At 46.7% G+C, this 24048-nt stretch overlaps 1 protein-coding gene across 2 annotated transcripts in view; it reads left to right on the top strand.

Annotated features, from left to right (window-relative positions):
• The window catches only part of THAP4 (THAP domain containing 4), a 41891-nt gene that overhangs the window by 4558 nt on the left and 13285 nt on the right, over window positions 1-24048 (top strand). The window contains exons 1-3 of one of the 2 annotated variants that reach the window (XM_081242344.1): window positions 14828-14888; window positions 22259-22418; window positions 23795-23904. In XM_081242344.1, coding sequence (XP_081098470.1) covers window positions 14885-14888; window positions 22259-22418; window positions 23795-23904 — 274 coding nt within the window. In that variant the 5' untranslated portion in view covers window positions 14828-14884. Of the gene's footprint in view, window positions 1-14827; window positions 14889-22258; window positions 22419-23794; window positions 23905-24048 lie in introns of those variants that run through there. The other variant, XM_081242343.1, reaches the window with a different exon arrangement.

Below are 24048 nucleotides of genomic sequence, written 5' to 3'. Positions count from 1 at the left end.
TGGACCCCCAGGTCAACAACCATCAGCACAACCAAAAACAAAAGCAAAACCCAAAGCCATCCTGATGTACTGGTCAGAGTTACACACTACATTCTCCTGTTATTTTAAGGTGGTTTTTGTAGTTTCTCGTACCTGATATTACTTCTTGGTACCTTTTTCTCCTCCTCTTGGTCAGACGCCCCAAAGTTTGTCACTATTGCAGATCTTTCCAAACAGCCTGCATTGATCAGGTCTCTGTTGTTGCTTCTGCTTCCTTCTTCCTGACTTCTTTTTGCTTTCTTGGGTTTTATAGCTGTTCTGGCTCCTGGAGGGAAGTGCATAGCGTCTTTGGGGACAGTTTATGTTTCCCAGCACCTGCAGTTGAGGCTGGACCCCTCCTTCTGTCCCTTTGGCTCCGAGCCACACCCCCGCCTCCTGTCGCTCTCCTTGCCCTTAGTTTCTAAAGAGTTTGTAATTTCAGTCTTGATTCCCTCTTTAACTTGAGTTGTTTAGGAGGGTGTTGTGGTTTTCAAGTGGATGGATTGGGGGAAGGGAGTTAATTTTTTGTGTTATTGTTAAAGTTCAGTGACTTAAAGATACATGCTTTATAGAATCTTCTGAGGTTTCATTGTGGCTCAGTACCTCTTTGTTTGTGACTGTTTCCTTACAGCTTGAGAAGAATGTGTCCTGTCCATCGATTGGTTACATTGTTCTGTCTGGCTGAGGCTGGATCTAGCTTATTTTATTGGTCAACTGATCTGTTTCCTAACTTATTGTATCCACTGATCTGTTGATTTTTAAGAGGTGAGGTAGGTCTGTCACTGTGATTCCTGAGGTGCCATTGCTTCTTGAATGTCTGTTCAGTTTAACTGTATTTACAGACCGTGTTATTAGATACGTGAGTATGCCTCCGTGTTACCAAACAGAAAAGCCTGTTTTGTCCCATTTAAAGTTTTACTTCTTTGTCTCCTTATTGTCAACCTTTTTATATCCCTTTATTTTGTAGCTCTATTTTAGCTCAATCTGAGAGCCTTATATAAAGTAATTTAATCCATTTACAACTGGGATTATTGATAAATTGAAACTTGGGCCTGCCTCTTTATTTTATTTTTTAATTTGTTAGGTTTTCTCATTGTTTCTTTTTCTATTCTGATGGGTGTCTGTCAGCCTTCATCCTGTCTTTCTGTAAATGCTTGAGTTGATTGGCTCCTGTGCCCCCTCCCAGCTCCCATCCCTCCCCCAGTCCCTCCCCCAGTGCAGGTCATCTCTGCTCTGAGCTCCATATCCTCATCTCCCCAGTAGATGCACGTACACGTGGTATTGGTTACTTTATTCACCATGATTTATTGTTACCAATTTTTCCCTCTTTTGGATAAATAATTAATGATTTGGAGGGAACTCATATGACAGAAATTTTGAGAGGAATCGAGTTTGAGATGCCTCATAGGTGCTGATGCCAGAGAGCCAGCACCCAGCTGCATGAGGTTGCATGTGTGTGCCTGCAGAGGCAGGGGAAAAATGTATTGTAGAAAGGGGGGTGCTTTGTTGGGCTGCAGCAGCTCTGATCAGAATGGAGAAAGGATGGCTGACTCGGCCACATGGGGTCACTGGTGACCACAGTCTCCTTGGAGTGGTGGGAATAGAGCTGGGTGTGGAGCCAGTGAATGGAGGGGCCGCTGAGGGTGGCTGGGGACCCGGCACTTTAAGAGGTTGAGCTGTGGGGACAGTGGGCAGTAGCCAGAAGGGAACACGGCTCCACGGGAAAGTTTTGTATGTCAGATGGGGACGAGGGAGCAGGTGTCTGCTGGGGCCCAGATGGACAAGGAGAGCCGTGAGGACAGACAGGAGCGCACTGGGCCCTGAGGAGGGGCGGGGGTGGGTGCTGCACCTCCGCTCCTGGGCTCCCTTGGGTAGAGGGAGAGGCTGCAGGAGGAGCTGGGCCAGGGGCAGTGGGAGGGGTGGGAGGGAGAGAGGCCACCCAGGGCCCCGCTCAGAACCACGGTCACCGCCTGCGGCTCTCCTTGGCGTCTGCTCCCTTCACCATTTCCAGTGTGCTTATGACTTCATTCATCAGTGAAGGAACCTTCTGGTGATTTTATAGGTTGTGTTAAAGGGACTGTACACATGTTTATTCAGTCCATGACCTTCAGCCAGTCCCATTTTTTTGGACAGAATCCCTGAAGCAGAGAAGCCCGGCCAGTGGACCTGCAGGTTCCGGGCTCTGGGAAGTTTGCCCTCCAGAAAGCTGGTGCTGAGTGGCATTCCCCCAGGATGGGGTGCTTTGTCCCTGAGCCCGTGCTGAGTCCAGGCATCATGCTGCACCAGGCCGCGTTGCTGGCCTTCCTGTGAACCAGTGAGGATGAACATCTTTCCATGTTCATCCCCTCTCTGTCCTTCCCTGACCATGCCATTCCCGCCTTGCTCACTGACTATCAAGTGTGATTCAGCCATGCCCTCAGTTTTAATTTAATACTTGCTTCAAAAATATCTCAGGGGCTTCCCTGGTGGCGCAGTGGTTGGGAGTCCGCCTGCCGATGCAGGGGACACGGGTTCGTGCCCCGGTCCGGTAGGATCCCACATGCCGCGGAGCAGCTGGGCCCGTGAGCCATGGCTGCTGAGCCTGCACGTCCGGAGCCTGTGCTCCGCAACGGGAGAGGCTGCAACAGTGAGAGGCCCGTGTACCGCAAAAAAAAAAAAAAAAAAAAAATCTCAGTTTTCTTCCCGCTCTTTTATTCATTATACAGACAGTTCTTGAGCTAATCTGGAGTTTTAAAAGCTTTTTATTGTGGAAATCTTGAACATGTACAAATTAAGCAGAAAAGTATAATAACCCCCTTGTACCTACCCCCTAGCTTCAACATTTATCAGTATTCTGATACTCCTGTTTCATCTATATTTCTACCTACTCCCTACCTTCCCTTGATTATTTTCTGATTAATAGAGGTTTTTTTAAGGAAAGTTTGAGATTTACAGAAAAATTCAGCAGATACTACAGGAAATTCCCCCACAGTTTCCCCTGCTACTAACATCTTGCATTTCCACTTGTGTTAGTGTGGTTCATTCATTACAAGTTATGAACCCATATAGATACGTTGTTATTAACTAAGTCCACAGTTTACATGTAGGTTCCTGTCTTATACTTGGATTTTTTTTTCCACTGACAAACTGTTGTTAACAAAACAGAATATCCTTCAAAGATACAAATCTCAAAGAGGATTTTATTTAAGACCAACTCAGTAGAATGAAGTAAAAGATTGGGTGGGTAGAAATTTTGTGATTTCAAACCATTGAAGATGAATCATTACAGGGCAAGAAAAACATGGTTGGCGAAGGGACAAAAAGAGGAATCTTTCAAACAAACACAGACACAGGAGCACCAGCCTTGCCCCACTGAAGGCCTGGGGAGGAAGGCGACCACTGCACGCGTCTGAGTCCCGGCCAGGGTCTATGCGCCCCTGGAAACACTGAAGCAGGTCAGCCCGCAGGGTGCCTTATACTTGGGTTTTGACAGATACATAAGCACATGTATCCTCATTACAATATCATAGAGTAGTTTCACTGCCCTGAAAACCTCTCTGTCCACTGTTCATGCCTTTCCTCCTGACCCTTGGCAGCCACTGATCTTTAGATTGTTTCTGTAGTTTTGCCTTTTCTAGGATGTCGCATGATTGGGATGTATGGATGCTGTGAACTAGAATATGCAGCCTTTTCAGGTTGGCTTCTTTCACTTAGTATATATTTAGGGTTCCTCTGTCGTTTTATGGCTTGATAGTTTATTTCTTTTTTGTTGTTGTTCCTTTTCTTATATTGAGTTAAAATACAAATAACAAAAAGTTTATCTTCTTAACAGTTTGTCAGTGTACAGTTCAGTGGCATTAAATACATTCACGTTGTTGAGCAGCCATCACCACCATCCATCCCCATAACTCATGTAAATCTGGAACTCTATACCAATTAAACAATAACTCTCCCTCTCCCCTCACCTAGCCATTGGCAGCCACCATTCTACTTTGTGTCTCCATGATTTTGACTCATGTAAGTGAAATCATATAGTATTTGTCTGTCTGTGATTAGCTGTTTCACTTAGCGTAGTGCCCACAAAGTACGTCCATGTTGTAGCATACTGCAGAATTTTCTTCCATTGTATGGGTGGACCACAATTTGTTTATCCACTCATCCATCAATGGACATTTGGGTTGCTTCCACCCACTGGCTATTGCGAATAATGTTGCTATGAATGTGGGTGTACAAGTAGCTTTTCAAGACCTGACTTTCAGTTCTTTGGGGTGTATACCCAGAAGTGGGATTGCTGGTTCATATGGTAGTTCTGTGTTTAATTTTTTGAGGAACTTCCATACTATTTTCCGTAATGGATACACCACGTTACATTCCTGCCAACAGTGCACAAGAGTTCCAGTTTCTCTGCATCCTTACCAACACTTGTTTTCTGTGTTTTTGATAACAGCCATCCTCACAGGTGTGGGGTGGTCTCTCACCGTGGTTTTCATTTGCATCTCCCTAATGATCAGTCACACTGAACATCTTTTCGTGTGTATATTGGCCATTCGTATATCTTCTTTGGAGAAATGTCTGTTCAAGACCTTTGCCCATTTTTCAATCAGGTTATTTGGTTTTTTTTTGTTGTTGTTTAGTTTTAGGAGTTCTCTATATAGTCTAGATATTGATCTCATATCAGAAATATGATTTGCAAATATCTTCTCCCATTCTGTAGGTTGCCTTTTTACTGTGTGAGTATTGCCTTTTGATATACAAATTATAACAATTTTCTTAAAGTCCAGTTTGTCTGTTTTTTCTTTTGTTACCTGTACCTTTGTTGTCATATCCCAGAAATCATTGTCAAGTCCAGTGTCGTGAAGCTTTCATCCTGTGTTTTCTTCTAAGAGTTTTATTACTTTAGGTCTTATGTTTAGGTCCTTCATCCATTTTGAGTTAGTTTTTACATATGGTGTTAGATAACCGTATACCTAACCAGTTAGAGCCCACCTTCGTTCTTTGGCACGTGGATGTCCAGCTTTCCCAGGACCGTTTGTTGAAAACACTGTCCTTTCTCCACTGAATGGTCTTAGCACTCTTGTCAAAAATCATTTGACCATATATGTGGGGGTTTATTTCTGGTTTCTCTGTTCTGTTCCGCTGGTTTATATATGTCTTCGTGCCAATATCAAACTGTTTTCAATTAGTAAGTTTTGAAATCAGGAAATGTGAGTTCTCCAGTTTTGTTCCTTTTCAGGATTGTTTTGGCTATTCTCAGTCCTTTGAGATTCCATATGAATTTTAGGATGGGTTTTTTTATTTCTGCAAAAAACATTGGTATTTTGAGAGAGATAGCACTGAATCCGTAGATTGCTTTGGTTAATATTGACAGTTTAACAATATTAAGCCTTCCAGTCCATGAGTATGGGATGTGTGTCCATTAATTTATGTTTTCTTTAATTGCTTTCTGAAGTGTTTTGTAGTTTTCATTGTACAAGTCTTTCACCTCTGTGGTTAAGTTAATTTCAAAGTATTTTATTCTTTTTGATGCTCTTATAAATGGGATTGTTTCTGTAATCTCCTTTTCAGATTGTTCATGTTCATGGTTTGTGTATAGAAATGCAGCTGATGTTTGTGTGTTGACTTCGGTATTTTGCTAATTTGATGAATTCATTTATTAGATCCAACAGCTTTTTTTTTTTTCCTAAAGGATTACCAAATTACCTTAGCTGGCTCACCATGAATCACCATGGGTTTATTGATGTTTTGTTTTGTTATTAATTGAAGTATAGCTGATTTACAATATTCTTTTAGTTTCAGGTGCAGAGCAAAGTGATTCAGTCTTTTCTTTTTTTTTCAGATTATTTTCCATTATAGGTTGTTACAGGAGATTGAATATAGTTCCCTGTGCTATACAGTAAAACCTTGTTGCGTATTTATTTTATATGTAGTAGCATATATCTGTTAATCCCATAGTCCTAATTTATCCCTCCTCCCCTCCCGTTCCCCTTTGATAACCAGAAGTTTGCTTTCTGTGTCTGTGAGTCTGTTTCTATTTTGTATATAGATTCATTTCTATTATTTTTTAGATTCCACACGTAAGTAATATCACATAATATTTGTCTTTCTCTGTCTGACTTCACTTATTATGTTATTTTCTAGGTCCATCCATGTTGCTGCAAATGGCAGTATTTCATTCTTTTTTATGGACAAGTAATATCCCATTGTGTACATATATACCCCATTTCTTTTTAAACCAGTTGTCTGCTGATGGGTGCTTGGGTTGTTTCCATGTATTGGCTGTTGTAGATAGGGCTGCTGTGAACATTGGGGTGCATGTATCCTTTTGAATTAGAGTTTTCATCTTTTCCAGATATATGCCAGGGAGTGGGATTGCTGGATCCTATGCTCGCTGTATTTTTAGTTTTTTAAGGAACCTCTATATTGTTTGCCATAGTGGCTACTCCAATATGTATTCCCATCGACAGTGCAGGAGGGTTCCCTTTTCTCCCCACAGTCTCCAGCATTTATTATTCGCAGACTTTTTGATGATGGCCATTCTGACCAGTGTGAGGTGATACCTCATTGTGGTTTTGATTTGCATTTCTGTAATAATTAGCAGTGTTGAGCACCTTTTCATGTGCCTGTTGGCCATTTGTATGTCTTCTTTGGAGAAATGTCTTTTTAGGTATTCTGCCCATTTTTGGATTGGGCTGTTTGTTTTTTGATATTGAGTTATATGACCTATAATCTAATAGCTTTTTTGTGCAGTGTTTAGGATTTTCTACATATGAGGTCATGTCATCTCAGATAATTTTATTTCTTCCTTTCCAATTTGGATTCCTTTTATTTCTTTTTCTTGCCTAATTGCTCTGGCTAGAACTTCGAGTACTATGTTGAATAGAAGAGGTTGGGTGGGCAGCCTCACCTTGTTCCTGATCTTCGAGGAAAAGCTTCAGTCTTTCATCATTGAGTATTATGTTTGCTATGGGCTTTTCATATATGACTTTTATAATGTTGAGGTAGTTTTCTTCTATCCCTATTTTGTTGAGTGTTTTTGTCGTGGAAGAGTGTTGAATTTTGTCAAATGCTTTTTCTGCATCGAGATGATCATGTGTTCTTTTCCCTTCATTTTGTTGGTGTGGCATATTACACTGATCGATATTTGTATGTTAAACTATCCTTGCATTCCAGGAATAAATCCCATGTAGTCACAATATTTAATTCTTTAATATGATGCTAACTTCAGTTTGCTAGTATTTTATTGAGGTTTTTTGCATCAGTGTTCAGAATGGATATTGGCCTGTAGTTTTCTTTCCTTGGAGTATCTTTGTCTGGCATTGGTATCAGGGTTATTCAGGCCTCAATACAATGAGTTAGAAATGTTTCCTCCTCTTCAATTTTTTTGGAAACGTTTGAGAAGGATTGTTGTTAGTTCTTCTTAAAATGTTCAGTAGAATTCACCAGTGAAGCCCTCAGGTCCAGGGCTCATCTTTGTCAGGAGGGTTTTGATCACTGATTCAATCTCCTTACTAGTTGTAGGTGTATTCAGCTTTTCTATTTGTTTGTGATTTAGTCTTAGTAGGTTTTGTGTTTCTAGGAATTTGTCCATTTCATCTAGGTTATCCAGTTTGTTAGCATGCAATTGTCCGTAGTCCTTTCATAGTCCTTTTTATTTCTGTAGAATTAGTAGTAATATCCCTACTTTCATTTCTATTTTTAGTAATTTGAGTCTTCTCTCTTTTTTTCTTCGTCCATCTAGCTAGAGGTTTGTTGAATTTGTTCATCTTTTCAAAGATGGTTCTCCTATTTTTAAATTAGGTTGTTTTATTATTTTAAGAGTTCTTTGTATATTTTGAATACAAGTCCTTTTTTGTTTTACTTCTTTATGTAATAAAGTTAAATATATGAAAATGTATGAGATAGAAATGGTAGGAAAAAACCAAACATGGGTTAGGAACATGAATTTTTCTAAAACTAGGGTCCAAAGAAGGAGGCAGGGAAGGAGGCAGGAAGCTTTTAGGCAGGGTGGGGGGAGTTAGAGGGGTTGGTAGGGGGTGGCTAATATAGCCTCCCAGTCTGTAGCTTGTCTTTTTATTCTCTTTTTATTTTATTCTCTTAACAGCATCTTGCAAAACAGAAATTTTTAAGTTTAATAAAGTCCTTATCAGTTTTTTTCTTACATGGATTGTGCTTTTGGTGTTGTATCTAAAAACTCATTGCCAAATAAGGTCACATAGATTTTCTCCTATGTCTCTTTAAGAAGTTTTGCACTTCAGCGTTTTACATTGAGGCCTGTGATCCATCTTGAGTTAATTTTTGTAAAAGGTGTAAGGTCAGTGTCTAGATGCTTTTTTTCAGTCTAGTCATCCAGTTCCAGCACCATTTGTTGAATAGACTGTTCTTTCTCCATTGTATTGCCTTTGCTCCTCTGTAAAAAATCAGTTGCCTCTGTTTGTGGTGATCTAGTTCTGAACTCTGTTTTGTTCCACTGATTGATATATCTGTTCTTTTGCCAGTACCACATTTTATTGATGATTGTAGCTCTATAATAGGTCTTGAAATAGGGTACTGTGAGTTCTCCAACTTTGTTCTTTTCCATCAATATTGTGCTGGCTATTAAGGGTCTTCTGCCTCTACATATGAACTTTAGAATCAGTCTGTCAGTATCCACAAAATGATTGATGAGATTTTGATTGGGATTGTGTTGAATCAATAGATCAAGTTGGGCAGAATTGACCATCTTAACAATATTGAATCTTCCAATCTAGGAACATAGAATATCCATCCATTTATTTAGATCTTCTTTCTTCTTTTATTTCTTTCATCAGTTTTGTAGTTTTCTTCATAAATCTTTACATATTCTGTTAGATTTGTACTTAAATATTTCCTTCTTTTTTGGCGCAAGTATAAATGTTATTGTTTTTTTAATTTCAAATTCCAGTTGTTTATTGCTAGTATATAGGAAAACAATTGACTTTAGTACATTAGCATTATATCCTGCAACCTTGCTATAATTGCTGATTAACTCCAATAGTTTTTTTGTGGATCCTTTAGGATTTTCTACATAGACGGTCATGTCGTCTGAGAACAAAGACAGTTTTATTTTTCTGTTTCACTCTGTGTACATTTATTTCCTTTTCTTCTCTTGTAGCTTCAACTGGAACTTCCAGTTCATTGTATGAGTGGGGAGGGGGCATCCTCTCCTTGTTTCTGATCTTCGTAGGGAAGCTTTGAGTTTCTCACCATGAGTATGGCATTAACTGTAGCATTTTTTTTGGTTTTGGGGGTGTTTTTTGGCCGCACCATGCGGCTTGCATGATCTTAGTTCCCTGACCAGGGATTGAACCTGCACCCTCCCCTCAGCAGTGAAAGCACGGAGTCCTAACCACTGGACTGCCAGAGAATTCCCATCTGTAGGGTTTTTTAAATAGATGTTCTTTATCAAGTTGAGGAAGTTCCCCTTTATTCCTAGTTTATTGAGAGTTTTATCATGAAAAGTGATTTTGTCACTTTTTCTGCATCCATTGATATGATCATTTGAGTTTTCTTCTTTAGCCTGTTGATGTGACGGAGTGTATTAACTGATTTTAGAGTGCTGAACCAGCCTTGTATACTGGAATAAACCCACATGGTCACGGTGTATAATTTTTTTTTTTTACGTTGTTAGATGCCGTTTGCTCGTGTTAAGGAGGTTTGCATCTATGTTGATGAGAGACATTTGTAGTTTTCCTTTTTTGTAATGTCTCGGTCTGGTTTTGGTATTAGAGTGATGCTGGCCTCAATTGAATGACTTAGGAGGTATTCCCTCTGCTTCTGCCTTCCAGAAGAGATTGTAAAGAATAGGTAAAATTTTTTCCTTAAATGTTTGGTAGAATTCACCAATATTCTAGAAACCCATCTAGGCCTGGTACTTTCTGTTTTAGAAAGTTATTAATTATTGATTCAATTTCTCTAATAGATACAGGCCTATTCAGATTTATCTATTTCTCCTGGTATAAATTTTGCTAGTATGTGTCTTTCAAGGAATTGATCCATTTCACCTAAATTATCAAATTTGTAGGCATAAAGTTGTTCATAGTATGCCTTTTTAACCTTTTAATGTCCGTGGGATAGTAGTGATGTTCCTCTTTTATTTATAATATTGGTAATTTTTGTCTTCTGTCTTTTTTTCCTTAGTTAACCAGCCTAGAGTTTTATCAATTTTATTGATCTTTTTGAAAAACCAATCTTGGATTTTGTTGATTTTCTTTTTTTTCCTGTTTTCAAATTCATTAGTTTCTGCTCTAATTTTTTTTTTCCTTTTCTTCTGCTTGCTTTCAACTTAATTGCTTTTCTTTCTCTACTTTCCTAATGTGAAAACTTAGATTATTAATTTCAGATACTACTTTTCTAATATACATTTACCTCTAAGTATTGCTTTTTCTGCATCCCACAAATTTTGATAAGTTGTATTTTCATTTCCATTTAGTTTAAGTGTTTTTTATTTCTCTTGAGGCTTCCTTCTTGACCCACTTGGTTCTTAGAAGTGTCTTGTTTAATCTCCAAGTATTTTGGAATGTTTCAGGTATCTTGCTGTTACTGATTTAATTCCAGTGGTCTGAGAACGTATTTTGTATGATTTCTGTTCTGTTAAATGTGTTAAGATGTGTTCTGTGGCCCAGAATGTGGCCTGTCATGGTGAATGTTTCTTGTGAGCTTGAGCTTGAGCAGAATGTGTGTTCTGCTGTTGTTGATTGAACTAGTGGTTAGTCAGGGATCTTTAGAGAAATAGAACCAGTAGTGTGTGTGTGTGTGTGTGTGTGTGTGTGCACGCGCGCACAGAAATTTATTACAGGAATTGGCTCCCACCATTATGTATGGCAAGCTCGAGAGCTAGGAAAGCTGGTGAAGTAATTCAGTCCCTGTTCAAAGGCCTGGGAGGGAGTAGGAAAGTCCTGGTGCATCTGAAGGCCCCAGGACAGGAGATGGTGCCCCAGCTCAAACAGAGAGCAAGTTTGCCCCTCTTCGGCCTTTTTATTCTGTTGAGGCACTCAAGGCCCACCCACATTGGGAGGGCCATCAGCTTTACTGAGTGCACCAATTCAGATGCTAATCTCTTCTGGAAACACCTTCACAGACACCCCCTGAAATGTTTTACCAGCTAGTTGGGCATCCTCTTAACCCAGTCAAGTTGACACCTAACATTAGCCACCATAGTGGTCCATAGAGATCAGTTCTATTCCGCTGCTGGATGAGTTCATCTGTGTCCTTTGCTGATCTTCTGCCTGCTGGATCTGTCCATTCCTTGTAGTGTGTTGAAGTCTCCAGCTGGGATAGTGGATTTGTGTATCTCTCCTTGCAGTTCTGCCAGGCTTTGTCTCACGTATTTTGATGCTCTGTTGTTAGGTACATAAGCATTGAGGATTATTAATCTTCTTGGAGACTTGGCCTCCTGGTTATTATATACTATTGCTGCTCTTTACCCCTGGTAATTTTTCTAGTCCTAATGTCTGCTTTCCAGCTATTCCAGCTATCTTTTGATTCTTGTCAGTATGATATATCTTTCTACATCCCTTTACTTTTAAAATGTCTTTATATTTAAGGTGGGTCTCTTATAGACAACACACAGTGGGTCTTTTTTTTTTTTTCAATCTGCTCTAATGGTCTCCATCTTCTGTTGGGTAGTCTTAGACCACTCAAATATAAACTGGTCATTGCTTCAGCTGGATTGATGTCTGTCATGTTTGTGACTGCTTTCCATTTGCTTCTTTTGTTTTCTTCCTCTCCTTTTCAGCCTTCTCTGTTTTTAATTGAGCGTTTTATTTGATTTCATTTTCTCTCCTTTCTTAGCATATCAATTATGCTTCTTTTAAAAAAGTTTTTTAGTGGTTGTCCGAAAGTTTGCAATATACATTTATAACTAATCTATGTCCACTTTCAAATAATACTATGCTGCTTCACGGGTAGTGCAGGTGCCTTTAACAGACTGTCCCTTATGAAATTGCTGTCATTCATTTCACTTATACTTATGCTATAATCACCCTGGTACTACTAAAAATTTGAACAAACCTTTGTGTGTTGTGTCAATTAAGAATAAGAAAAAGAAATATTTTATTTTTACCTTCATTTATTCCTTCTACAATGCTCTTTTCTTTATATAGATGTGAGTTTTCTGACCTATATCATTTTCCTTGTCCCTGAAGAACTTTTAATATTTCATGCAGGGCATGTCTGCTGGCAGTGAATTCTCTCAGTTTTTGTTTGAAAAAGTCTTTATTTCCTCTTTACTTTTGAAGGATAGTTTCACTGGATGTAGGACTCTACACTTTTCCTGCTTGCATGTCTTCTAACGAGAAGTCCACTGTAATTCTTATTGTTTTAACTCTGTAGATGAGGTTTTTTCCCCTCTGGCCTCTTTCAAGATTCTCTGTCTTTGGTTCTCTGCAGTCTGAATATGATAAGCCTAGATGTAGATTTTTTGGTATTTATTTTGCTTGGTATTGTCTGAGCTTCCTGGATCTGTGGTTTGGTGTCTGTCACTAATTTTGAAAACTTCTCAGCTCTTTTTACTTCACATATTTTTTTATCTCCTTTCTTCTTCTCTATTCCTATCATGCATATGTATCACTTTTTTATTGTTGCACATTTCCCTGATATTCTGTTCTGGTTCTTTTTTCTTTTTGCATTTCACTTGGGGAAGTTTCCATGGACATATCTTCAGACTCCCTGACTCTTTCCTCAGCCTTGTCCATCAGTGTTTTTGATTCTTTGTCCACATTTCCTCTCTCCTCCGATGTTACTCATCTCTTCTTGCATGGTGTCCACTTTTTCCATTAGCATCCTTAGCATATTAATCTAATAATTCCAGAATTTCTTCCATATCTGAGTCAGGCTCTGTCTCTTCAGACTGTGTTTCTTTTTATTTTTCTTGCTTTTTAGCATGCTGTGTAATTTTTTGGAAAGGTGGATATGGTGTATGTATCACAGTGGAAACTGACGTAGATGGGCTCTCGGCTTGAAGTGTCGCGGTAACCTGACTAGTGATTGGGCTGCGTCTCATCTCTCCTGCAGCTGCAGCTGTACGTGCCAAGGCTTCAGATTCCTCCATGTCCTTATTTTTTGTCTCCCCTGTTATCTTTGGGTTTCTCTGAAGACTGTTGCCGTAGAGAGTCCGTACCTTGGGGCATTTTCCCCTGTAATCCTGTTGTGATGCTGGAGCCCTGAGGAGTGGTGTAGGGGAAGGGAAGCAGTTTATAATCTTAGGATTAAATTTCAGCCTTTTAGTGGCCTGTATTCCTGGGCCGTGACCTTCACAAGTGTTTCTTCCCCTTCTTTCCCCTCCCTGGGGTAAGACAGGAAGGCCAGAGGGGCCGAGTGGGGAAGAGCCCTTCCCCCAGGTGAGATCAAGCTCTGGTGAAGTCTTTTCACTGCAGAACAGGACTTTGTTTTGGAGAATGCTCTGGGCTTATTTCAACATGGTTCCCTTACCCTTCCCCTGCCAGGGACCCAGGTGATTTTTTTCTTGGCTTTTTGTGATGAGAACTTGGTGGGTTTCTGGAAGTGAACCCCATGAAAATGCGGGGCCTGCAGGACTGTGGCCCCGCAGATGCTTACTCTCTCGGTCTTGCGCACTCAGCCCGGCGTCTGGTCCAGGGTTCCTGCCAGCTTCTGCTCCAGGTGAGCACGTTTCTGCAGGTTTGGGGGAGACATCTGTGGCCTTACTTCTCTGATGGGTCCAAGGACAGTCATTGATTTTCAGTTTTTTCAGTGTTTTTCTTGTAAAGACAGGAGTTATGACTTCTAAGCTCTACGTGCCAGAGTGGAAGATGGCGGCCCCTCCCCTGTTGAGTTTAATTTGTGGGAAAGCTGCCCGTTTTAGTAACTGCCACCTTAACAAATTCACTTATTAATTCTAATAGTTTCTCAGTTGAGACTTTTGGATTAACTAGATAACCAAGCATAACATTTATCCACAAATAATAATAATTTGGCCTCTTTTTATGTCTTCTGTATTTTATAGAAAATATGCTCTATTTTCTGTCATTTCCTTTTTCTCCCTGTGTGCATGGGTGCCTTTCCATTTCCTGGGTGATGAGGTGAGGGCCTTGCCATCATTTAAAAGAACAGCTTCCCCTGGGGTGCCCGTTCAGTGGGAACCAGCCGGACCATGTGTGCCGCGCGTATGCCCTCTCTGCCTGGGACAGCCAACGCTGGCTGGGCCACCTAGGCTCTGCACCCTATGCGTGTGCAGTTGGCATCATTTTCTCTGTGCCCTGGTGGGAACGCTGGCATCAACGCAAAGCGATGTGGGCGTGGGTGGCACCAGGAAGGCATCCGTCCCTAAGTCCCAATGGACGGGTGTGCTCATTTCCTGCCCTATGGGTCCTGGGCCTGTCTGCTGACACATTTGCCAGGAGTCACAGAAGGGGACACGGCAGGAGTTTCCAGAGTGTGTGTTCCAGAAAGAGCCTTTGCTGCGTGCTTGGCCCACGTGCTTCCCCTGCTGAACAGGGCCGTCCCCTCTGGCCGTCAGTGGAGCAGCAGAGGGTGTAGGCCCCGCTCCTCACTCCCCTGCTGAACAGGGCCGTCCCCTCTGGCCGTCAGTGGAGCAGCAGAGGGCGTAGGCCCCGCTCCTCACTCTGCTCCACACGGTTCACCCCTCTGGCCTGTCTGACGTTCGTAAATTCACCTTGACCTCCAAAGCTCCTCTCAGCTCTAAGATCTGGTCATCTCTGGTCTGTCCTTGGCTTCCACTTCCTCCTGAGGAATCCCCTTTTATCGTGGAACTACAGTTCCCAGGATGCATCCTTCAGGTTTGGCAGCCACTTCCTGCCGAGCTGCTAACAGCCAGGTGCAAACATTTCCCGGGTATTGGCAGAAAACAACCTTGAAGAACCTTGACGGTGTCCGGAGGGTAGAAAACTTAGGGATGGGTAAGCCTGCTTTCACTGTCTTGAGCCAAAAAAAGATGAAAGTTTAGATTTCTTGGAGAAAATTTCAATTTTTGTTTTTGCATTTTGGTTGAGATCTTAATAAAAGGAAAATGAAAACAGGGGAAAAAATGCATAGAAAAGCCTGTCTGGTTTACTTGAAGAGGTTGAAAGGGGCAAGTAGGCTAGATTTCCTATTTCTTATACTTCTCATTTGTTTGACTTTTAAATTCATTTTACTTCTGTTTCTCTAACGAAGTATAACTTATATAGAGTTAAATACACAAATCTTAAGGATACAGTTGGACGGACTCTGGCATATGTATAGGCTCATGTCACCTGACATTTGGATTTTAGAAGTGGTCTTTCTGCCCTGCAACACTTCAGTGCAAACAAGGAACAGGACAGTGGCCACGGAGCTGACAGTGGCCCCCCAGTGGGGGCAGCTCGGGGTGGGGGTGGGGCGGGGCAGACAACCTTTGGGGACCTACCCACACCCAACTGTTGACTGTTGTCCTTGTCCACACTGAAATGCATTACGATTAAGAGCAAGTGGCAGCAAGCCAGGAGGACTGGATTGGAAGTGTTTCTCGGAGCAGAGCCAGGCGTCGGACCTTCTGGGTTGTAACCAGGTGCTCGGGCCGCACCAGGAGTCCCGTGACGTTTATTTAACAGCATGCGCCTTCCTCTCCAAGCAAGTGCTCCATTTCTACTCACAGTGTTTCTTCTGGCTTTTAAAAGAAGAGTCATCTCAGAATTTTCTAGTCTTTTTTAATATACAGCCTTATAAACACACTGCTGCCCCTTCCACTTTCTTAGTGTGGTGAGTGTTCATCACACATGAGCTCCGTGCTCAGTGACAGCCGACACCTGAGCAAGGGCTTCTGTGTCCCAAGGACTCGAGGGACCTCGGCTCGGGAAGGCTCCACGTGGCCTCGTGTGCACCATCCGGCCCTGCCGAGTCGCTGACGAGCGCGTGTGGGGCTGAATCTCCTGGAGGCGGGGAGCGAGGCCCTCAGCTGTCACCCCACGCCGCCTGCTCTTCCCGAAACACCCTGCCGCCCTCTGTCCAGGGGCCTGTGCCCGGCTGAGTACGCCTCTTTGGTGGTTCTGACCTGTGCTGGTGGCAGTGTCCACCTTGGCTCGTGTGGCCCACACCGCCGCCCTGATAGCGCCAACCCCCCAGGACGCTGGCCACACCTGGACTTCTCCCCCCGCCTCCCCCACCTTCTGTCCTCATTCACTCCCTAACCTACATCGCATCTTAAGCCTCGCTTCCCATTTTCTGGTTTTGGCGACTCTCCTCCAGGTGTCTGACTTCCACCCTCAGTCCCCTTGGCCACCTCCCTGGCCCCCATCCCCGGGACTGGTCAGCCCCACCTTTTGCCTCACCTGGCTGTAGTTTGCACACCCAGCTCCTCCCCTGCCTGAGCCTGGTGGGTGGTAGCCTTAGCTCTGACCCGGCCTCGCTACCCTGGAGCGAGGAGGGCAGGCGGGACCAGTGGTAGTGGGCCACCGGCCAGCCCTGCTATCTTGTCCCACGACCCTGTAGGTGTAAACCGCGTGGTCCAGGCCCGCCTCAGTCCCACCAGCCCAACTCTCCCGGGACCAGCTGGGCTCTGCGTATGTCAGCCAGCCACCCCCATGCCCCGTCCTACCCATTCGAGAGCAGCTGGGCTCTTGTCCCTTCAGAGGACCCTCAGTGGAGCCCTTTTCCACCTGTGCTCCTCTTGTCCCGTCTCCATGTCCCTGAGGCAGTGCCTGCATCTTGCTGGAGTTTCTTATAAAAACATCCTCTCTTGCCTCCTAGCAAACGAGGGTGCAGTGGAGACCCCCCAGGTCCATCTTTAATCCGTCTTTGCTCCGCCTCCCCCCCACCTTCCAGGTGCCGGTGTTGCGGCGAGTCCCTGGGCCCCTGGGGGCTGGGGGCTGCGGAGCATCCCTGCAGGTAAACTTCGCAGGCTCTGCAGCCCTGTTCTCCCGCTGGCCTGGCTGTGCTCTCCTCATGGACCGCTACAACCCCGTCCTTACAGGCCTCTCCCAGCAGGTCCGGTGGCTGTTCCTCCTGCACTGTTCAGGCTGCTGGTTTCGTGTTGACATCAGGGCAGCGGGCCTGTCCATACGTAGGCAGCGTCCCTGTGTCCAGAACAGCTCCCTGTGCATCTCAGACAGTGCAAAAACCTATTTCCTCACTTAGAAACCCTGCTGAGGGCAGCTGCAATGTCCCTTGACACTCTGGAAGCCATTGGTTCAGGTTGCAGGGGGGTCGCTGGTGTCACCAGCCTCTTACTCGGGCTGGAAGAGAGAAGGGACGAGAGGCCGCGAGGGGGGCACACACGTGCCCTGGCCCTGGGGCCAGGGGAGCGCCGGGCCCCCCACAAGCCCTGTGTCGTGAGGCCAAGGCTGTGACAGCTTGTGGACCGGGACTGCTGGGGACGAGGGGCTGGGACTCAACACGGCCTGCTCTTGCTTTAATTTGAACACATGTTTAGAAACCGGGATATTGTACCCCCAAAGTCAGTGTTTCTGGTTTCTCTTAAAATACCAGAATGCCCGCAATGGAGAGCCCCTCCTTGCGGGGCAGCAGCCCCGCTGGGGGCCCGAGATCCAGGAGGTGAGGCAAGGCGGGCGTCCCTGCCTTGTGTTTTTTGCTTTTTTTCCCCCCCGACACGCAGCCCTCTCACTGTTGCGGCCTCTCCCGTTGCGGAGCACAGGCTCCGGACGCGCAGGCTCAGCGGCCACGGCTCACGGGCCCAGCCGCTCCGCGGCAGGTGGGATCTTCCCGGACCGGGGCACGAACCCGCGTCCCCTGCATCGGCAGGTGGACTCTCAACCACTGCGCCACCGGGGAAGCCCTCTGCTTTCTTTTGATGCTTGTTTGTTTCGCGGAAGTTTCAGCTCCTAATGTTTCTACTGAGGTAGCATTTACATGAGTGAGACAGCTTAGGTGTCCCCTGGATGAGGCTTGACGGGTGCAGACCCCTCAGCCAGCACCCCCAGGCTCTTTTGTGCCTTCTGACTCCCCTCCCGTAGATCCACAGGCCTGATCTAAACGTTCTTACAAGTGGAGTCGTGGAATGTGTACGTTTTTGTGTCTGGCGTCTCTTTCGTGGCATGTTTTTAAGGAATATCTGTACTATTTTAATTTCTAGTCTCGCGTTGTGATCAGACAGTATGGTGGGAGCTCTTTTTAGTTTTTGAAACTTACAGGTTTTCTCTGACCCCTTATAAGGTAAGTCTTCATGAGTCTTTCAGAGGATCTTGAAGGAGTATTCTTTAGTTTTAAGCTACAAAGTTCAGTGTATGTCAGAACCACCTCATTAATTATATTGTATAGGCTTTCTATTTCATTATTTGAATATTATTCACTTGAACATAGAGAGACATGAATGGAGATTTCCTTTAGTTTCTATCAACATCTGAGCGTCTTCAGTAATTTCTGCTTTATGAACATTGCTGCCTTTGGTGCATGCATATTCACAGATAATCTCCACGGTGACCTGCCTCCTTCGCGTTCTGAGAAGCTGTTCCTTGTCTGCTTGAATGCATCTTGGCTTGAACTTCATTTTACCTGATTTTAGGGTCATGACGCCTGATTTCCTGCTGCTTGCCTTTGCCCCACCTTCTGATGCTTTTCCAAATTATTTTAGGTGCATCTCTTGTTTACAGCAAGTGTTGAGGATCTTGCTTTGTGATTCGTTCTGAAGAGCTTTTTCTTTTAACATGTGACTTCGGGTGTGTTTGGTGTTAGTTCTGTCTTAGTGCTTTATAGTGTGCCTGCTGGGTTTTGTTTTTAAAGTAAATCTTTCCCACATGGTCTATTCTTGGTTGGGCAGCCTTGGGGCCACAGACCCTCTGTGAGGGACCGGCAGACCTGCCCTGCTCCCCGGGCTCCCGCTCCGCCCGCGGTTTCTGTGTGCGGCTGAGGCACCCACCACCCATGCCCAGTGCTCACCTCTGCTGTCCCGTGGAACGTGTTCAGGACTTACTGCAACTCCTCTGCCATCATCTCGCATCGCCTTTTGGTGAAGTCTGTCTTCTAGGAACACCCTCAGGGGGAGCTCACAGGACAGCCTTTCCTGAGTGTTGACAGCTGGCCTTTCCCGTGCTCTCAACAGGAATGTGGCCTGAGTTCTTACCTAATTTTAAATATTCTACTAAACGTATTAAAAAGGTAAAGAGAGACAAGTGAAGTTAACTTTAGTAAATTATTTAACTCAATATTATATAAAACATTATTATTTCAACGTGTAACCACCAATACTTGAAAATTGCTGATTTACGTGAAGTTCCTTTTTTTGGACTGAGTTTTTGAAATTCAGTGTGTGTCTTACACTTAGAGTGTGTCTCAGCGGACCAGCCACCTTTCACAGGCTCAGTGTTGGACGGCCCGGCCTGTACCTGGACGGCAGGGAGGGCTCTGGTGGCCTCAGGATCCTCGGATCCGCGTTCCCTCCCTGCGTCCCTGGGGAGCCTGCCACCCGTGTTGCTGTGCAGAATGCTGCTCTCTCTGTGGACCTGGCATTTCCTACAGATCGGATCGTGCACCGAGTGGCCTTCAGCGTCCGCCTTCCCTCTCTCCGCGTGCATTTTCAAGGTCGTCCTCATCTAGAGCTTCCCTCCTTTTTGTGTCCAAGTCGCCCTCTGTGTCTGCGTGATCTTTTGATCCCCTCGACATTGGAGGACATTTGGGGTGTCCCAGATAAGCCTCATGTTCAGGTCTCGAGGGGTGTTTCCTTCTCTCTTGGCTGCTCCAAGGGCAGGATTGCCGCCCAGTCGTGGCTTCCTGCCCTTCCTCCCACCTCCCTCGCGGCCGCGGGGTCCACCCTCCTCTGCCACCAGCTGCTTCCTGCAGCCAGAGGCCTCAGCCCTTCTTCTCAGACCTCCAGGCTCTACTCATAGTCAAGGCCGGAGCCCTTCCAGGGGCTGACGAGGCTCTCCCAGCCGGCCCTCCCCAGCCACACTGGCTGCCTGTTCCTGCCCAGCAAGGCCAGCCCGCCTTGTGTCTGTGGGAACTTGTGTCTGCAGCTTGTCCGTCTGCTCCGCCCTCCCGAGCGGCCGCCGGCTCTGGTCCCCAGTGCGGGCTCTGCTCCCCACCCACCAGGGGCCAGACTTGCCCCACTTAGTAACATTGCAGAAGGTCCCTTTCTGGCTCATCACCTAGTGTCCGGGAGGTTCCGCCCCTTCTACTTCTCCTTGTGTCCAGCCGGCTCCCTTCGCCGGGACGAGTGTCTGTCTCCCGTCCGCTGGCTGCTGGGCCCCTCTCCCTGGACGGACGATCATGTGGCACGTCGCACAGATGAATGAATGAGCCACGCGTCCCCGAGAGTCCCCAGCAGCAGGGTCTGCTGGAGCCCAGACTGTTGATTCTGAAGCTCTATTCTTTACTTCCATCAAAGATTGTAACTAGAAGCCTGATTTAAATTTCTTTTGCTGTCTAATTATGAAGGTTTGATCAGTCAAAGCTCCGGTGTTGCCATCCTCGCTTTCTAACTTTCCACGGGCAGTTTGAAAAGGAAGTACCGGCAGAGATAGCCAGGTTGGAGAAGAAAGGGAGTTTCACCCTGCCCCACCCCACGAAGCCTGCCCATTTTTTGCCTCATGAGGCTCAGAAGTCAGAGGTGTGAGTCCCTGTTCCCCACCCTCTGGTTCGCGCTGCATGCTCAGGCCTGGCCGGGAGCTTGGCCCTCCTCCGTGGCCCCCAGTGCTTTATTTATTTATTCATTTATTTATGGCTGTGTTGGCTCTTCGTTTCTGCGCGAGGGCTTTCTCTAGTTGCGGCAAGCGGGGGCCGCTCTTCATCGCGGTGCGCGGGCCTCTCACTATCGCGGCCTCTCGTTGCGGAGCACAGGCTCCAGACGCGCAGGCTCAGTAGTTGTGGCTCACGGGCCTAGTTGCTCCGCGGCATGTGGGATCTTCCCAGACCAGGGCTCGAACCCGTGTCCCCTGCATTGGCAGGCAGATTCTCAACCACTGCGCCACCGGGGAAGCCCCCCCAGTGCTTCTTAGATAGTGTCTGTCGCTTCTCCACCACCAGAGCCCTTCGAGTACCTTTTCCCCTGGGTGTCATTCTCCCAGACTGCTTTCAGTCTAGTCCAAGGTTGTGTGATTTTAGAGGCCGAGATGCTTCCGGAACTCCCGTCCCCTTGGTGTGTGTGACTGGGGAGTGGGTTCCTTTGCTCTGGCATTTTGGAGCTTGTTGACAAAACCCAGAAATCAGTAGTGTGGCCTTGAGAATTCCCTGACGGTCCAGTGGTTAGGACTCTGCGCTTCCACTGCCAGGGCCCCGGGTTCTACTCCTGGTAGGGAAACTAAGGTCCCGCAAGCCGCATGGTGCGGCCAAGAAAGAAAAGTAGTGTAGCCTCCCATGCAGCTCCGCTGATGCCGGCCTCTCTCCTCTTCTGCTTTTGCTTAGTATCACTTGCACTGTTTGCCTGAAAGCACTTGTGTTTGAGGCGTGACAAGGTGTGGGAAGCAGGTGTACCGGGAGGAGCATTTTGGCTGCATCTGGGACCCAGACCACCTGTCCCTGTGCCCCCGGTGGGCCAGGTGCGGGCTCCAACCCCACCTTCCCATGGTCTCAGGGTGAGTCCACCGTACCCGGTGGGCGTGAGGATCGCGTGAGCCCGTTTCTGAAAAACCGCTCAGCAGCACGTGGTCCTTAGCCGGGCTCCATCCCCTGACTGCTAGCGGGTAGGAGTGGGGCGTGGGGCTGGGCTAGCTGCCTGGGAGCCCCTGGCAGTGGGCGCGGCCACAGTCCTGTCGCTGGGGCCTTTCCACCTGGCTCCTCCCCATTCAAGGCCTTGCTGTCGTCCCTCTTCGGTGACGGTGGGTCCTTTCCCTCTGGGTAATGGTCTAAAGGAGGCCCACGGGAGCTGCTGGTGTAGACCCTCGGCTTCTCCCGGGAAGCTGAGTCCACAGTCGCGTCTCACCCGCAGGGTGCGCCCCTCACGTCTCACTGGCCCCGAAGCCCTCCGCTCCACTCCCTGCGAGCTTCCTTCTGTCCTTCCCCTCCATCGCCAGGCCACCATGCCAGGGCGTGCTCACCCGGCGTGGGGCCTGGCGTTACCACTTTCCCAGCCCTCCTCGGAGGCCCCGGGGCCTCTGGCCTCTCCTTGCCCTCCAGGCCCTCTCCTTCTCTTCTCTGTGTTGAGGTGCTGCCGGGCTCCAAAGCTGCATCTGGCAAGATGACGTTTGCTAATTGCTTGGCCTTTTTCTCCCCCTCTTGACAGGTGGCTGGTGGCATGTTCAGGGCCCCACAGGGTGAGCTGTAATGACTGGGGCTTGCCCCAATACGGAGTGTGAGTATCCGCACAAAGCTCCCCAGGGACCGCTGGCAGCAGCCGCTGACGCTCTCTTCCTTCTGTCCTCAGAGCCCCCCAAAATGAACCCTGTGGTGGAGCCGCTGTCCTGGATGCTGGGCACCTGGCTGTCAGACCCGCCGGGAGCTGGGACCTTCCCGACCCTGCAGCCCTTCCAGTACCTGGAGGAGGTGCACATCTCGCACGTGGGCCAGCCCATGCTGAACTTCTCGTGAGTCCGCCCGCCGCTCTGCTCTCTGAGATGAGACGGGTGAACGCCAGGTGGGAAGGCACAGAGGGCACCTGGTGGTCTGCTGCAGAACGGTGCCCTCTTCCTGCCCTGCACTGGCACCTGAGACACACACTGGGTGGAGATGGTACCTTCTTGTGTTGTAGACAATGTGAAGGTGACCACAGGATCTCAGGTTCGGTAATCCAAACGTGCTGATAAGTGTGCTCAATTAAATCCTTCATCTCCTACGGTATTCCTGTGTGGAAATCAGTCACCCCAAGATTACTGAAAATAGGGGGCCCGGCTTTCATTTAGTCCTACCCCCGAGCCAGCTGAGGGCTCAGAGAAGCTGGTGTCTCGTGGTTCTCAGATTCTTAGCGTGCAGCAAAGCACTTCCCTGCTGCTCCTGAGGAAGCAGGTCGCAGTGCAGGGCGGCTAGGTGGGGAGCACCCCGGGGCATGGGTTGGTAGGGAGGTGGCGGAGGATATATTGTCTCATCCCTTTTTGCATTATTCTTGACTGAATGGGTGAAGGGAAAGAATATCCTGCGCATAAACAAAAGGTGGAAATTCTGGATAATGCAGAATAACCCCTAATACAAAGCAGTCTTTTTAAACTATGAGCTGTAACCCATTGGAGACATTTATGACTAGCATTAATTAATTTTCTTTTAATGCTGGTCACTCAGTTTTGCGACTAACATTAAAGAAAAATGAAATAGAGTAGAAAATACGTATTTTGGTCAATGTCGTGGTCTATGTGTATGTAGTAGATGTATTTCTCAGTGAGGGGTTGTGGTCGCAAGAGGGCATGTAAGCCGTAGCCACACCACCAGCCTGTCAGAAGTTCATCCGTGGTAGCAGTAGATTCCCACACGTCGTGCTGGTGAGACTGTAAGCGTTGGTGTTGAAGTTGTGAGTCGGTGCTCTCAGGTCAAGGTGCAGCTCTTACTCACCACCGTGAATTTGCAGTGGTGACGGGTAAGGCGCTGACTCATCGCCTGTTCTGTTCTCCTACCCTGTGAATTAACTGGACCCCTAAGCAAGGTAATAGCTCAGAAGAGGGAAGGCCTGGCACTGGGTGGGACTTTACTGTGTTGATGGAGGGCTTAGGCTGAGAAGTGTGTGCGGTGCTGGGGCTGAAAAGGCCTTGGTGGGAGGATGGGTAGGGAGGAGAGACGGGGGAGCGGGGGTGCCCACACCTGTCGTCTCCTGTGTCTCCGCACGGCGTCCTTCACACGTGACTGTTTCCACGTAGTGCTTCACGTTCAGTGGGTGGGACGCTTGCCAAGTGAGGAGGGGGCGGGCCACAAAGTCTGGCATGTGCTCTGGTGGGCACTGGGTACCTGGGCTTCACCTGTCGCATTACCCGTCCAGGTTCAACGCCTTCCACCCGGACACCCACAAGCCCATGCACAGGGAGTGTGGCTTCATCCGCCTGGAGCCCGACACCAACAAGGTGGCCTTCGTCAGCGCCCAGAACACAGGTACTCCCCTTGCCGGCCTGCCTTCCACCCACGCGCCCTGCGTGTTGCAAGCAGGTGGGGTGGCATCTGCCCCCCGATTTCTTTGTGACCGCAGGCGTGGCCCCGTGGGTGCATTTCAGGGTGGACAGTGTCGGGCCTTTGGAC

Source organism: Mesoplodon bidens (genome assembly GCF_964165515.1).
Source record: "Mesoplodon bidens genome assembly, chromosome: 8".
NCBI lineage: Eukaryota > Metazoa > Chordata > Mammalia > Artiodactyla > Ziphiidae > Mesoplodon > Mesoplodon bidens.
This window is presented reverse-complemented; position numbering and strand designations above follow the sequence as displayed.